Source organism: Tursiops truncatus, chromosome 1, assembly GCF_011762595.2.
Source record: "Tursiops truncatus isolate mTurTru1 chromosome 1, mTurTru1.mat.Y, whole genome shotgun sequence".
Taxonomy (NCBI): domain Eukaryota; kingdom Metazoa; phylum Chordata; class Mammalia; order Artiodactyla; family Delphinidae; genus Tursiops; species Tursiops truncatus.
Window position 1 is genome coordinate 70,998,883 of NC_047034.1, and position 14,852 is coordinate 71,013,734.

A 14,852-nucleotide genomic window follows, 5' to 3' on the forward strand; every position below is an offset into this window, starting at 1 on the left:
AACAGGGAGGCAGAGGCAGATAATATAGCCCGATAGCCGGACACCTAAGGCTGGGGCTTGGACGCCGGGCTGAGCTGGCAGAGTGGGTAGGTCTGGGAAGCTTTCCTGAAGGGTGGGAGGGTGGATCTGGGGTCAGATCAAAGGGGCCCCCGGGCTGGGGAAAGGGCAGAGCGATCTGTTGCCTTTCTGCTAGGTTAGAACCCACCCCCATGCCCACTCTCCACTCCAAGGCAAGAACTGCCTCCTCCCAGCTTTGGAATCAATTCCCTGGGGCTCCTAGGAACCTAGCACCCGTGGGTCAGGGAGCTCATCAGAGGAGACTTGGCCCAATGAGACCACACTGCCCCCAAGCAGGGAGAAAGGCACACACTGTGTGTCCTTGACTCAGGATGGCTCCCTCTCTAGGCCAGCCACTGCAAGCTCAGTGGGAAGACTAACCAAAACTCCGGATCATCCGGAAACCTGGAAATGTGTGGCTAACAGTCCTAGAGCACTGGGATTTAGGAGGCGTGAGACCGTGGCGAGAGGTTGGCAGCTGTGAAATCCAGGAGCTGCTGGCTCCTTTGATCCCCCAGGGACGTGTCCCTGAGTATCCCAAGTGCCAAAGCTCCCACTTGGATGTCTTTCCCAGATTGGTGGAGAAGACGCAAGCGGGGCGGGGTGGGGTGGGGGGTTGTCACAACAGTGTGTCCTCAGCCTGGCGAGCTGAAATTCACAGACACTAGCCCAGTGCCCTTTAGGAATCCAGACAGGCTGGGGGGCCCTGGTGGATGGGATGGGGTAAGGGGTACTGGGTTGGGGGAGGCAGGGAGACTGTACAGTCTCTCTTTGACAGCTAACATTTTCCAGAGCTGGAGCCTACAGGGGAAAGGAAATCAGAGCTTCCCACTTCACACATCTTTTTCCCATTTTGTTCATGCTGCCCAGGGAAAGCCATTAGGGCTAGGTCAGTCTGGGGCCTCCCCCACACTCCCATGTCTCCAGCCCTGCTATAAGGAGGGGTGGGATGGCAGGGTCACTGGAAGGACAAGGCCCTAGCCTGGCAAAGGGGCCAGACTCTGAACTCTTGTATCCCTTCTTAATTCCCTGCCTGCTCAAGATGGGAGGATGGGGGCAGGGACCAGGAATCTGGGCTCCTGGGGCCCTCCCTTACTCTGCTCTAATCCCCCTGCACCTCTGATTCTGTCTCCAGGGAGTCTGGCCCCCTGGCCTGGGCCTGGTCTGCAGCAGGAAGGGCCCTGGTGTTGGGGAAGCTGGCCCTTATTACCCGACTCTTGGGGCTTCAGCCCCCTTCCTGGAGCCATTAGCACAGCTGGTTTCCATAGGCCCCTAGGAGCCAGGCTGGGGGCCAAGCTACTAGGTCTTTTTTTTTTTTTTTAATTTATTTTTGGCTGTGTTGGGTCTTCATTGCTGCACGCCGGCTTTCTCTAGGTGCGACGAGCGGGGGATACGCTTCGTCGCGATGCACGGGCTTCTCATTGCGGTGGCTTCTCTTGTTGCAGAGCACTGGCTCTAGGCGCGCGGGCTCAGTAGTTGTGGTGCACAGGCTTAGTTGCTCCGCAGCATGTGGGATCTTCCCGGACCAGGGCTCGAACCCGTGTCCCCTGCTCGAACCTGTGTCCCCAGATTCTTAACCACTGCGCCACCAGGGAAGTCCCAAGCTACTAGGTCTTACCTGGAGACAGTAGCTGCATTTGGGGGCTAGAGACAGGAGGGGAATGTGAGAGCTAAGGAGCTTTGAAGTGGTGTTCTCCCCAAGCTGGCCGACGTTCCTGAGTCTGACCCATCAGCCTCCTTACCCTGCCCACAGCCCCCCCCCCCCACCAGGGACAGTGAGTCCAACACCCTCTTTCTGTCTCCATCCAGAACCTCAAAGCTCAGACCTGCGGCCCCCTCAGTTTCTCCTCTGGGACCTCGCCCTTCTCGCCTCCCTCCTGCCTCTTTCCTCTTCAATCCCAGAGTCTGATTATCTGGCCCAGTGCCCACCTTCTGCAGTTCAGGCCAGAAGAGGGATAGCGCACCCATCCAATCTGCAGCCTTGCCGATTTCTTTGTTCCTCCAGAAACTCCAGACCATCTCAATGGAGAGAGGGGTTCTTTACACCCCTGGCTCTTCTTCCATTTGCCATCCTCAGAGAGTGGGAGAGGAGGCATCTGGGAGATGGTTCGGGCTCCCCAGAACCAGTTTTGGGCTAGACTGCAGGCTGTTCATCTTTTCCAGGGTTAGCCACTGTCCCCAGGTGCCATGCAAACCCAGGTGTCCAGCCTGCCAAACCTGTCATAGCTACAGCCTTCTCCCTCCTGCCTTGGGCTGCCAGGGTTAAGGGGCCAGTGCAGGGCAGGGAGTGGAAATGGCAGAGGGGTCTGGCCCTAGTCACTGCATCATAAAAGCTAAAAGGAGTTTAACTGCAGGTCTCGGTGCTGACTGACTTCTTCATCCAGCAGTGCTGCCCTGGGGGGATTCCTTCGGGGGGGGAGGGGCCACAGCTGGCCAGAGTCAGGTCCAGGCCCATCCAGCTTCAGATGCTGGCAACTGCCACCAACAGTCCCAGCCACACTGAATCCCCACCTCAGCCGGGAGGTTCTCTGAGAAGCGTGGAGGCTCCAGAGGAAGGGGAGTCGGATTTGGTGCCTTTCACTGCAGTAGGAGAGAAAACTGAGCAGGGGCCTACGTGGAGAAAGGGATGACCTCCCATGCCAGACTGGCAAGAAGCAAAGTCTAGGTGGTGGAGCCACGGTAGAGGGACAGAGAAACAAAGAGCCCAGGGTCAAGGAATAGAATCAGTGCAGTGGTGGCCAGGCCTTGTGCAGGGGGTCTCCAGGCTCTTCAGTGACTGCCCACACCTCTGCGCCTGCCCCCTGAAAAGGCGAGCAGAGCCAGGGGCCTCTCTCAGGCGAAAGAGATTCAATCCGAACACTGTCTTCAGCCAGTGCATCCCCACCTCCTCCTTCTCCCCTCCCTTGCTCAGCCCCCCCGCGGCTCAGTGTGCCCGGCCCAGCCTGAGGAAAGCGTTGGCGGAAGGAGCTGGGAACCAGGTAGCAGAGCCAAAAACAACAGAGGAGCCGCCTGGCTGCCTGGGTGCGGTGCAGATCCTCCCCTTGTCTAACTGTAATCCCTCCTATCACAGTCAGTCCCCTCCTCACACCCCGTGGCTCTGACCCTACTGGGCCATACTTACCTCCCTCTTTGCAGGGCCCTGGGGCTGGCCCCAGAGGCCACTTGTCATCCCCTACCTTTGAGTCCAGCTGCCCCTTCCCCCGGTCACTCGGATTCTCTGCTCACGTCTTCCTTAGTTCTCAGGGTCTCTCCCATGTGCCCAGATGTTCCTGGGAAATGAGTTGCCTCCTTTCTAGTTCTCTGCCTCCCAGCTTGCACTTTAGCTTGCTGGAAGCTCTTTTTTGGTCTAACTGCCATCCATCCTGTTGCAACGGCAATTTCATTTGCGGAGAATCAGAGCCGGCCTTACCAGATTTGAAAAGGGCTGGTCCCTAAACCCAGGGAGACACACGAATGGAACATCCCCTTCGGTACCGAGGATCAGAGCAGACTAGGAGGCAGGATGCTTAAGTCTACGCTCGGTGCTGAGTGGAATCCTGAGGGCTCAGGGAGGCCAGGAGACACAGCTGTCCTGCCCCAGGCACTCCCAACTCCCCTCTTCTACTTTCCGACTTCCCCACCCTCTATAGAAGTCCTGCTTTATTTGCTGCCCCTACCCTGAGTGGCAGAGACCCAGGTGTCCAGCCCCACCTGGGTTTAATTTCTACATGACTCCCAGCCAACAAACTCTGTGATCCAGCAGATGCAATAACACTGGTCAGGGTGAGGCCCTTCTACAAGTGCTGGCTTTGGCCAGAGAATCTCCTTGGTCCCAGTTGGGGGTGAGGGTGAGGGGTTCATGACACTCCCACTCTTCCCATCACTCCTCCCCCACTCAGCTTCAAGGGAATGATGGAGAGGAGTGGGGGAGCCTCCTCTTCCCAAGCCCCCAGACCCCTCAATCGTGCACGCATCTACATCTACTCACACCCACACTCTTGCAACCATTCAGAGCCTGCCCATCTCCATTCCTTGTGCAAAACCAGCCACTTTCCTCATAGCCACACTGCAACGGGAACAAATCCCCGGAGTGTTTCTTTCCTAACTCTCTCAAGCCGGTTGGTTTCCTCCCCACCCCACCCCCATCCTGCCTCTGCTCCCCCAGCTTTTCTCACCAATTAAGCACCTCCCCCACCTGAGTCTCCAAATTCCTAGGGGGAACCCCAAGAGGAGTATGACCAAGGCTCCTAGAAAGGGGAACGCGTTGCCCCAGGAGATCTGCAGCAGATTTGGTCATAATTAAAAGGCCAGCGACACTAGGAAATTCCTTCTCCTTATGGATCCCAGCGGGAAATTAAAGCCAGTTGTGACTGAATGACTGATGCTGGCTAAACTCCTCCCCATCGCCTTGTTCCAGGGCCCTAGTCCCCGCCCCTTGCCCCTAGGCTCCCCCAGCCTCCTCTGTTAGCCCCCTTTCCCGGTACCCCCAGCCCTCTCATCCCACTGCTCCCAACCCCAGTCCCCCAACCCCCTTCCCCTGAATCTCCCCTAAGCACCCCTTACACATGAGCCTCCATGCTTCTGTGGGGTAACAGGGCTGCTGGAGGCTGAGGCATCCAGCCTAGCTGCCCGGCACCATGCTCTGGACCCTCTGCCCACCTCCCTCAGCCAGGGTTGGGGTGCGGGGGCTGAAACTCAGGCCCAGAGCTGCCAAACCACAAGCACATCTGGAAAAAATTCCCCTCCCAGCCCGACTTTCCTTTGTCTTACTTCTGTCTTTTTGGAAATTCTGGCTGCCTGGCCAGTGGGGGGAGTGAGGAAGTGAAGGGAGGGGAGTGGGCCCAGGCCTCCTTCCTCCACCCCAGGGAGCCCCCACCTCCAGCCTCTCCAGTTTCCTCAGCCAGACCACATCCCTCCTCTGTGCTCCTGCAGGTCTAGGCTCCCTCGTTCTGGTTGACCATCTTTTGAGCGAGGTTTCTACATCCTTCTCACAAGGCTTGTGGGGGAGAGGGCCACCACTGGCCCTTCTCTTTTGCAGCAGGAGGGATGCATATTGAGGAGGAGACTGGACTATTCTGGCTGGGGTCTCAAGAGGGCTGGAGTGGAGATGGACATGGGACCTGGGTGGAAGAGGTAGGGGGCAGTGAGGGGGAAGGAGAGGCAGCAGGAGTCTGCTTTCCGCCATGTTCCCTCCCCCAGCCTCTCCTCAACCCTTTGTCTGGGAGCCTGATTTCACTGTCAGAACCTAATCCCCCTCCCTTTACCTACAGCGTTGCTGGAGCCGGGTGGATGGGGGAGGAGCACAGGCTGTGCCTTAACCCCAGGCCCTAAGCACCCCCCAGGGACCACCACCACCTCCGCTTTTGTCTGTCCATCCTCCGAGAGCCCTTCGACCTGCTGCCCCCTCACTTCCAGAAGACCAGGCCACCCGCACCCCCAAATAAACTCTCCCACACCAAACCCGGAACCCTAAAACCAGGCTGGAGCATCCAGCTCCCTTCTTCAGAACTGACATTTTATTGGTTATTGCAGGGTGGGACCCCGTCAAGAAGTCCTTTCTACAGTCTAATCTCCATCCCTCCTGCTCCAGAGTCACCCTAGTTGCCTTATTTTTTTTTCCTACACATCCGTAATTCAGAGATTTTCCTCTTTACAGCACAGAGACTCGACCTCCAGTGTGACTTTGGTAAATCCTCCAGCCCCTCTCCCTTGGCTCTCCTCCTCCGGGCTCCTCCCCAACTAAAGGCCCCTACCTCCTTAGACCGTTCCCGGGCTCTAAGGGAAAGGACTTAGAATCTCGGAGAGCCTGTCTTCTGCTCCACCCATGGCCACGCTGGCAGGGAGGGGCCAGGGCAGGAACCCAGGGCTGGGACCAGATGAGGGGATTTTCTTCACCGTCTCGGAAGAAACTGGGAGGACAGCTCCGGCAGGGTGGCGGGGGTGGGGTGCGGTACGGGCATCGGGGCCACGTGCACGGATTCGCCGAGGGCAGCTGGGCTGCAGTGTCCCTCAGCGCTAGACAGGCCCCCGGGTTCCGCCCGCTCAGGATACCGCATCCTCTGCGGTCGGCGGTCTTGAGTCTCCCGGCCTGTCTCCGAGGTTCCCTGCCTGACTTCCATTTGTTTCTCTGTCTCCTGGCCCTCTCCCCCGGGGTCTCGCTCACTCCCACTTGGGTCTCCGCGGGGAGCCGTTCCCTACCCCCTTCCTTTGATCTCCCACTTCAAAGCTGCTCGCGGAGGGGCGGCCTCTCCTTCCGCCAGTTTTACGGCTCAGAATGGTGACACCTGAGACCCCGCTCCGCCCCTTCCCCGGGGCACCCAGACTCCCCCCAACCTAGGTGGCAGCGCGGCGCGCCGAGGGCTCCGCGCCTCAGTCCCCGCCTCCCCTCCCTGCCGCCTGCTGCGATTCCCTCGGGGGTCTGGGGAGCCGAGTGACAGAGAAAGCGCCGTAATAATAAAGAGCTCGTGTCAAGTGATTGGCTATGACCTCTGCCCTCCCCAGCCTGGCGCTCCAGGCTCCTGTTTAACCCTTCGATGCCCGCCCAACGCTTTAAGAAGAATGAGTCTCTTTGCTTCAACTTCCAGCGTCCGCAGGCGCTACTTGAGCCCGATACCGGGTGGGGAGTCGAGGGTGGTGGGTAGGGGGTGAAGCCCCCTCCCAGCCTCTTCGAGTTGTTCCAGTAGGGGGAGCCGTTGCCTCACTTAGGTGCCTGGCCCCTAAACCCCAGGGCTCCCCAGCCGGTCTCGAGTTCGGAGCGGTCACACTGGATCCAACTCAAGCTTCAGTGGAGCCGGAGCTCGGCCGCGCATTCTCTTCCCCAGCTCTGGCTTGCAAGCAGGGGTTCACCCGCCAGTGGTGTCGCCGGGTGTCCGGCGCCAAGGAGTCGAGCGCACCGTGTCAGGTTGGGCAGGGATGGGGAACAAGCGAGGTGCGACCCTGTGCCTCGGACTGCAGGACGTGAGAGCCCAGCATCTGTGCCCCGGGCCTAGCGCCCTCTCCTCTCGGTTGAGAGCCCAGTCCGAGGGCTATAGCCCTCCGTCCGCCTCCTCATCCACCCACTGGCGCGGGAGCCAGCAATCTCGGGCCCCCTCAGCGAATTCTGGACCCGCCCACTGGGCTAGATCCAGAGGACGGGGTGGGGGTGGGGGTGGGGTGGTAATGCAGGGCCGGGGCTCAAGGCCCCCCAGGTGGGGTGGAGGGGGGGGCGGAGCGGGAGGCGGGACCACCTCATTCTTGGGCAAGGGCGGGTCCACAAAGGGTATAAAAGCTGCCCGCGCGAGAGCCCAGGCCGGCTTTAGGGTTATCCTCGGACGAGTCCTGGATCCTGAGTCTTACCATCCGGCGAAGGCGGCGGAGACATCTCTTTCGACTAAAGGACTCAGCGTCCAGTGCTCCAGCCGAAGGATCTAAGGGGACCGCCACTAGCACCGCCACCATGCCCAACTTCTCTGGCAACTGGAAGATCATCCGATCGGAGAACTTTGAGGATCTGCTCAAAGTTCTGGGTAAGGAGATTTTTGAGCGCCCGGGAGAGGAGAGGGGGTTCCGCCGAGGCCTCGGAGGTGGGTACGAGAAAGAAAGGGAAGTTGGAATCAGGGCGTGGGAAGCTGGGCGCCTGCGTTCCCAAGAATAGGGGTCAGACGCCTGGGTCCCGGGGCGCTGAGCCCGAACACCTAAATCCTTCTTCCTCTGGCGGGGCGCCCACAGACGCCAACTCCTGCGGCGACTCAGCCTCTGAATCAAGTAGAAACCAGAAGCATGAGGTCGGTATTCCCTGGGGTGAGGCAGTGGGGTTCTCCGCAGTTCGGAAGCTGCAAACCCTGCATCCAGGCTGGGAGCCTGGGTCCCTACCCAGCCGAGCCTCCCACCCCCACCCCAGGCATTCCTGCCTCCTTCCCCTTGCCCCCCGCAGGTAACCCAATCCCCGGGCAGATTCCAGATCTCTCTGTGCGGGGCTCCACCCACCAGGTGATCCGTCACCGCAGGGCCCCCAGATCCCCCTTTCAGAACTTTTCCACTCTGCTCCCCCCACCCTCCATCTGTGAGACAAATATTTTCCTACAGCGAGCAGCTCCAGAATCCTAAACTCGCTCTGGATAATTATCACTTTCTTAGATTTCAACAAATGGCTTCGTGTGAAACCCCAGCCATCCCCTCCCTTTGAGAAAATCCGAATTCTCTTCTCCCTGCCTCCCTGGAGACGGGCTGCAGCCCAGCTAGGTCTGTTGGTTAAAGGTGGAGGAAGTTGAATCTACCCAGACTGCCCTTCCCAACTCCTGTGTGCCCTCTGGTGTCTGGGGAGGAGGGGTGGGGAAAGCCTGGGCCGGCTGGGGAGAGGGCTCTGCAAAGAGATGGAGGTTAGTCAAGGACCCAGCCACTGGGAAGCCACCTGGAAACCCTGGAGCCATCCATTTCTGAACTGAACAGAGAGACCCCAGCTGGAATGAGCAGAGGGCACCCTGTGTGGGGCCGGGGGCTGTAGAAATGAGTCAGGAACTAGGAAGGGGCTGGAATGCAGTGAGGAAAGCAGGAATTTCCATCCTTCCTTACCATTAGTTCTGCTTGCAGTCTGACCACAGTATTTCTTGTAATCATGTCAGCCTTTCTTGCCCTACCCTTGTTGAAATGAAAGATCCAGGACTCCCCTGGTGGTCCAATGGGGACCCCGCACTCCCAGTGCAGGGGGCCTGGGTTTGATCCCTGGTCGGAGAACTAGATCCCGCATGCATGCCTCATGCTGCAGCCAGGATCCCGCGTGCCACCAAGATCCTGCCAAAGGATAACAATTTTCCCTTCAGAAAGCCTAGATGCCATTCCATCCCCCAACTTCTCTGGATTCTGGCCCCTCTCCCCAGTGGAGGAGGCAGTGGCCTGGCACACCCCCAGGCCCCAGCTGGAGGATAAGATCCCAAACCCAACCCTGTTGTCTGTCTGTCTTCAGTCTGTTTGTCCTCCCTGCGGGGTCTCTCAGAGCCACGTGCCCTCCTCAGGGCTTGCTGTGGGGCAGATTGAAAACAGACCCGTTAGACAAACACAGTCCTGAGTCAGCCAACGTTAGCTGAGCCTGGCCTCAGCACCACAGGTACCAGAAGCGGGCTGGAGGGGTGTCTCCTCTGGACCTAGCCTTGCTTCCGCAGGAATCTCAGTCCCTTCTCACCCCTCTTTGTCCTATGCAAGAGTCTCTCTCCCGGGGAGGGATGCTCAGGTATTTGGGGGATACCCGTCCCATCCAGTATGATGGTTACGACACACAGCTAGCAGCTCCTGTTCCTATAACGGGAAAGATGGATAACAGGATGGACTTCCCGGGTAGCACCAGAGAGTGAAGTAGTCTTTTTGTCCAAGGAGGTGGAGTGGGATATGTCTCTTTTACCAAGTCAATTAGTCCTGGGAACCTCAGTCATTTCTCCCTGGACCCAAGAGATTGGCAGCCAAGAAGTGGGCTCCTGGGGCTCCTGAGGGACAGGGCTTCCTCCCACTCCCTTCTGTCTGGAATAGAGTGGGTCTGCTCTGGTGCCGAGGGGAAAGGGGATTTGTTTCTTCTCTAGGGACCCAGGTCTGGAGGAGGGGCAGGTGGTCTGGACCACATTGGGAGGTAGGGAATCCCACTTGCCTGGCCCAGCCCAGCTTGGCCCCCATCCCACCCATTGCTTCCCTGAAGCGTTCTGCTCCAGTTCAGGGCAGGAGGCCAGGCCAGGTGAAGGGTGTAGAGCTTGGACCTGGGCCCTGACTAGAGGTGCCTCCCTGCCTGCTTGACTTCCTGCCAGAGGGCTGCTCTCTCTGGCTCCTCCACTCCTTTGAAATAACTAGGGAATAGAGAGAAGGGGTCCAATCTGGGAAAGGATAGGGGGACAGGCACAGCGACTCTGAATCCACAGAGGCTGAATGAGAAGACCTGACCCCTGAAGTTGGGTGGGTGTTCCTGGAGTCGGGCCCACATCAGGGGAGGGGAGGGGAGTGACCCTTTCTGTTCCAGGAGGGCAGGTGGGCAGGAGTCCGATGCAGGGAACTTTGTCTGAGCCCCAACTCTGGCTTTTTCTTTGCCTTCCTTTTATCAGTGAAAATAACAACAACAATAAGAGTAGCTATTGTTTCCTGAAAACATATAGCTGTGCCTGGCACTGCGTGTGCTATAGGGCCTAAACACACATCATCCCATGTGATAGGCTCTTGAAGAAGTTACTGTCTCCATTTTACAGTTGTGGAATCTAAGGCTCAGAGAGGTTAAGCCATTTGCCCAGGGTCACCCAGCCTGCAAGGGAGGGTGAGCCAGGTGGAAATCATGGCCTAATAGATCTTATTTCACAGCCGGTGGTGTCCCCAGGCTTCTGACCATTCTGTAGGGGGAAACAGCTGTCCCACCTCTTCCCCTGCTGAAAATCCCTGCTCCTTCTCATCCTGGGGAGGGACAGAGGCTCAGCAAATAAAGGCCACAAGACAGGGGAGGGGAGTGGGCAGAGAGGGAAGTGGCCCCTACTCCAGGACGTGAGTAGTGAGGCCTGGCTGGGGAAGGCCTGCCCTGCACGTGGGCGGGGGTGCAGACGCAGTGACTCTGATGAGCCCACCCCAGCAGATGGTCTCCAGCAGGATGGACAAAGGACCAAAAGTGAGGTGAATTGAGCCAAGGTGAGCTGTCGCAGGATGAGAGGAATAGGGGGAAGCTGCCCCCAAGAACCGAGTGAAGAGCTGAGACTTGGGGATCCCGATCCAGGGCTGCTGACTCATCCAGGTGGGGCCGTAGCTAGAAGCAGAACTCCCAAGGGCGGGGCACTGCCTCTCTGTCCCTCCTCCCTGAACCCACCAGCCATCAGGGCTGTACCACCTGCCCTCCCTTCAAGGTGCTTTCTTGGACACCCAGGCAGCTTGCCCCTCTTCCCAGCCGCTCACAGTTCAGCCTGCTCCTGCTGTCCCTGGGGAGAGTGTGAGCCAGGCGCCTGGAGCACCCATAAGAGTCGAGCCTCTCCTCTCCCTCCAGGGGTGAACGTGATGCTGAGGAAGATCGCCGTGGCTGCAGCATCCAAGCCAGCAGTGGAGATCAAACAGGAGGGAGACACTTTCTACATCAAAACCTCTACCACCGTGCGTACCACAGAGATCAACTTCAATATTGGAGAAGAGTTTGAGGAGCAGACTGTGGACGGGAGACCCTGTAAGGTGCGTGCCGGGACGGGGTCCCTCAGGGCATCTATTGCCCTGCCGGGATGGGGTCCCTCAGGGCATCTATTGCCCTGCCTCTCAACATGACATTTTCCAGTCTTTTCCTAGAGTCTTTCCTCCAGTTCCAATGGAGAAAGTCCCTAGATAGTGGTGGTGGGAAGAAAGGGGGTGCATCCCCTATACCTCTCACAGCATTGTCCCTGCTGTGGGCCCACCTCACCTGACCACCCTCTCATGCAGAGCCTGGTAAAATGGGAGAGTGAGAACAAAATGGTCTGCGAGCAGAGGCTTTTGAAGGGAGAGGGTCCCAAGACCTCCTGGACCAGAGAACTGACCAATGACGGAGAGCTGATCCTGGTAAGGCCTGCCTCCTCTCAGCTCACAGCAAGCCCAGTGCTACCTTCAGAGATTTTCCGGGACATTCCAGGGTGCAGGAGATTTAAGAACAACTGTGGCTGGTCTCCCTGTCTCCTATGAGGCTGCTGGGGCAGGACAAGGCTGTCTCTGTCCCATACAGTGTCCTTGTGCAAACGTAAAAGGATGTCCCTTCCATTTGGAACAAAGGACATGCGCTGAGAGGTCCCAACAGTTCTCCGCGGGGATCTTCCTGGCTTGGGGAGAAAGACTTAGGGTGGACCCCTGGGGCTGTACTGTCCTCCATCCCATGATGCCCAGGCATTTTGTGACCAGCTCTTACCTGTCAGTCCTGAGCCAAGAAGTAGGTTTGGACCTGGAGGTCAAGCAGAGTACCTCCGCCCAACCCTCCTGCAACCAAACACAGGACCCAGGCTAACAATGACTTCTCCCCTTTCAGACCATGACGGCGGACGACATCGTGTGCACCAGGGTCTACGTCCGAGAGTGAGTGGCTGTGGCCCAAGAGCCGCCAGAGCCTGCCACCAGCCCATGCTCCCTGCTTCACTGCCCCATGGGCTGCCCCTCCCCCATTCCTTCCTTCTAGGCTAGCTCTCCCCTCACCCCAGTCACTTCTGGGGGTGCTAGGATGCCTCCTGCAGGGGCTCTGCTTTTCTTGGCCCCTCCTCTCCTCCCACACACCAACGAAGTGGGATGGATGGCAGGACCCCAGATCACCCGTTCCAGAATCACTCCCCCCATCCCAAGTCAGCAATCCCAGCCCCAAGCCAGCCCAGAGCACCGTCTCTCTCTTTTTCTGCAAGGGGACCTGAGGGCCCGACTGGGAAGACCGGCCCTCTGTCTTCCACTCTTTGTCCCTGTAGCCCATACAGTGTAGAATATTTATTGGTTAATTTTATTAAAATGTTTTAGAAAATAAAACCTGTCTCTGGCTCATTGGGAAGGGGTTGGGTAAGTCACCTGAGTTCAACTTTGCCTCTAAATTGCAGTGTGAGAGAGTCGATGTTTCAGCAGCACCGGTGCGACTTACACACCTGGGAGGGAACCACCTTCCCTTCACCTTTCTCATCACCACCCCCTCATTTTCTGCTGAGTCCATGAGCATCACCTTCACTTCCCCTCCTCCAGCCTCCTTTGTCTCCTGCTCTGGCTTCCAAGGCCACCAGGGCCCCCCTGACTCTGAGCTGGCATGCTGGGCAACTGATTCCCACCTTCTCCCATGATGGTGACATAGCTTCCTCCTCCTCCAATTGTTCCTTCTCTCTCCTCCAACCCCAATCTGTGGGCGACCCTGGGCCTGGCCTTGGCTTCCCACCTGGTTCCAGACAAGCTCGTCACCGCCCACGGGCTGGCCTTGCTCTTACCCAGGTATCCTCTGTGTCTGAGACAAACCCATCTCTGCCTTGAGATCCCTCACTCTGCCCCATCTGCCCTGTCTCCTGGGTCTTCCAGGCCCCTTGGGTCCTCCTCCCACTCACCTCACTGAGCCTCCACACTCAGATCTGTCCCGTGTCTTCCCACATTCCATCATCATCTCTCAAATGCCTGCCCTCCTTCCCCAGGCCACTGCCCTAGACCATGCTTTCTCACTGCTCACCTCCTAACTGTTTTGCCTGTTTGCTCTTTACATTATCATGCTGTGATAGGGCGAAATGAGCACAAGTGTTAGAATAAGAGAGGCTCAAATCCTGGTTCTGCCACTTGCTAGTTGTGTGACCTCAGACAAGTTACTTAGTGTCTCTGAGCTTCAGTTGTCTGGAGTTTTTGTTTTTGTTTTTGTTTTGTTTTTGCGGTACGCGGGCCTCTCACTGTTGTGGCCTCTCCCGTTGCGGAGCACAGGCTCCGGACGCGCAGGCTCAGCAGCCATGGCTCACGCGCCCAGCCACTCTGCGGCATGTGGGATCTTCCTGGACCGGGGCACAAACCCGTGTCCCCTGCATCGGCAGGCGGACTCTCAACCACTGCGCCACAAGGGAAGCCCCTTGTTTTTGTTTTTAATTGAAGTATAGTTGGTTTACAATATTGTGTTAGTTTCAGGTGTACAGCAAAGTGATTCGGATATATATATATATATTTTTTTTTTCAATTCTTTTCCATTTTAGACTATTACAAAATACTGAATACAGTTCCCTGTGCTATACAGTAAATCCTTGTTGTTCACTTATTTTATATATGTTAGTGCATATCTGTTATTCCCATACTCCTAATTTATCCCTCCCCCATCCCCTTTCCCCTTTGGTAACCATAAATTTGTTTTCTATGTGAGTCTGTTTCTGTTTTGTAAACAAGTTCATTTGTATTATTATTTTTTTGGCCACACTGCCTGGCTTTTGGGATCTTAGTTCCCTGACCAGGGAGTGAACTCTGGCCCCCTGCAGTGGAAGTGTGGAGTCCTAACCACTGAACCACCAGGGAATTCCCTGTATTATTTTTTAGATTTCACGTATAAGTGATCTATAATATTTTTCTTTCTCTGTCTGACTTACTTCACTTAGTATAATAATCACTACGTCCATCCATGTTGCTGCAAATGACAATATTTTATTCTTTTTTATGGCTGAGTAATATTCCATAGTGTATATATATATATATATATATATATATATATATATATATACACACACACATGCCATGTCTTCTTAGGCCAATCGTCCGTTGATGGGCACTTGGATTATTTTCCATGTCTTGGCTATTGTAAATAGTGCTGCTCTGAACATGGTGGGGGAGTACATGTACAGTTTTGAACTAAACACAAAATAACGTAATTCAATAGCTTATGTCCTGGGAAGTTTCAGCTGGGTCTAGCTTCAGGTGTGGCTAAGTCCAGGGACCCAAACAAGTACATCAGCCTCTCCCTTTGCATCCATCCTGCTCACCTCTGTTTCTTTGTGCATTGGTCGCCTTCAATCCTATCACACAGAAATGTTCTCTAAGTCATAGGAAATTGGCTTCATATGCCCCAAGCTTACATGGTTACTGCTTGAGATCCAAAAACAAGTGGGACTCTCTCCCGGGGTCTATATCTTCAACATCCCAGAAGGACTCAGTCTGGTTCTGCTTATATCACATGACCATCCCTTGGACCCTCGGTCTAGTCGCTGTTGGCAAAGCAAGGGGCCCACTGATTGGCCAGACCTGGACCTCATGCCACACCCATGGCCAAGGAACAGGTCTGGTTCGGTGATTAACAATCGCATCAGAATCCCATGGGATGGGAAGCAGCACTTTTCCAATGAAGAGGGCTGTTATGAGTCTCAGGCTTCTAATCTAGAAAACAGCAATTA

General features: G+C 56.5%; 1 protein-coding gene across 3 annotated transcripts; it reads left to right on the plus strand.

Annotated features, from left to right (window-relative positions):
• The first annotated feature begins 6,696 nt into the window (after positions 1–6,696).
• CRABP2 (cellular retinoic acid binding protein 2) lies at positions 6,697–12,489 on the plus strand. 3 transcript variants are annotated; one of them, XM_033857108.2, is made up of 5 exons: positions 6,697–6,937; positions 7,384–7,541; positions 11,012–11,190; positions 11,434–11,550; positions 12,008–12,489. In XM_033857108.2, the coding sequence occupies exons 2-5, from the start codon at positions 7,472–7,474 to the stop codon at positions 12,056–12,058; spliced, it is 417 nt and encodes a 138-aa protein (XP_033712999.1). In that variant the 5' UTR covers positions 6,697–6,937; positions 7,384–7,471; the 3' UTR covers positions 12,059–12,489. The 3 variants fall into 3 exon arrangements, with proteins under 3 accessions (XP_033712999.1, XP_073662175.1, XP_073662169.1); XM_073806074.1 differs by lacking the exon at positions 6,697–6,937 and having other exon boundaries at positions 7,284–7,541; XM_073806068.1 differs by lacking the exons at positions 6,697–6,937; positions 7,384–7,541 and adding an exon at positions 7,839–10,765.
• The last annotated feature ends 2,363 nt before the right edge of the window (positions 12,490–14,852 follow it).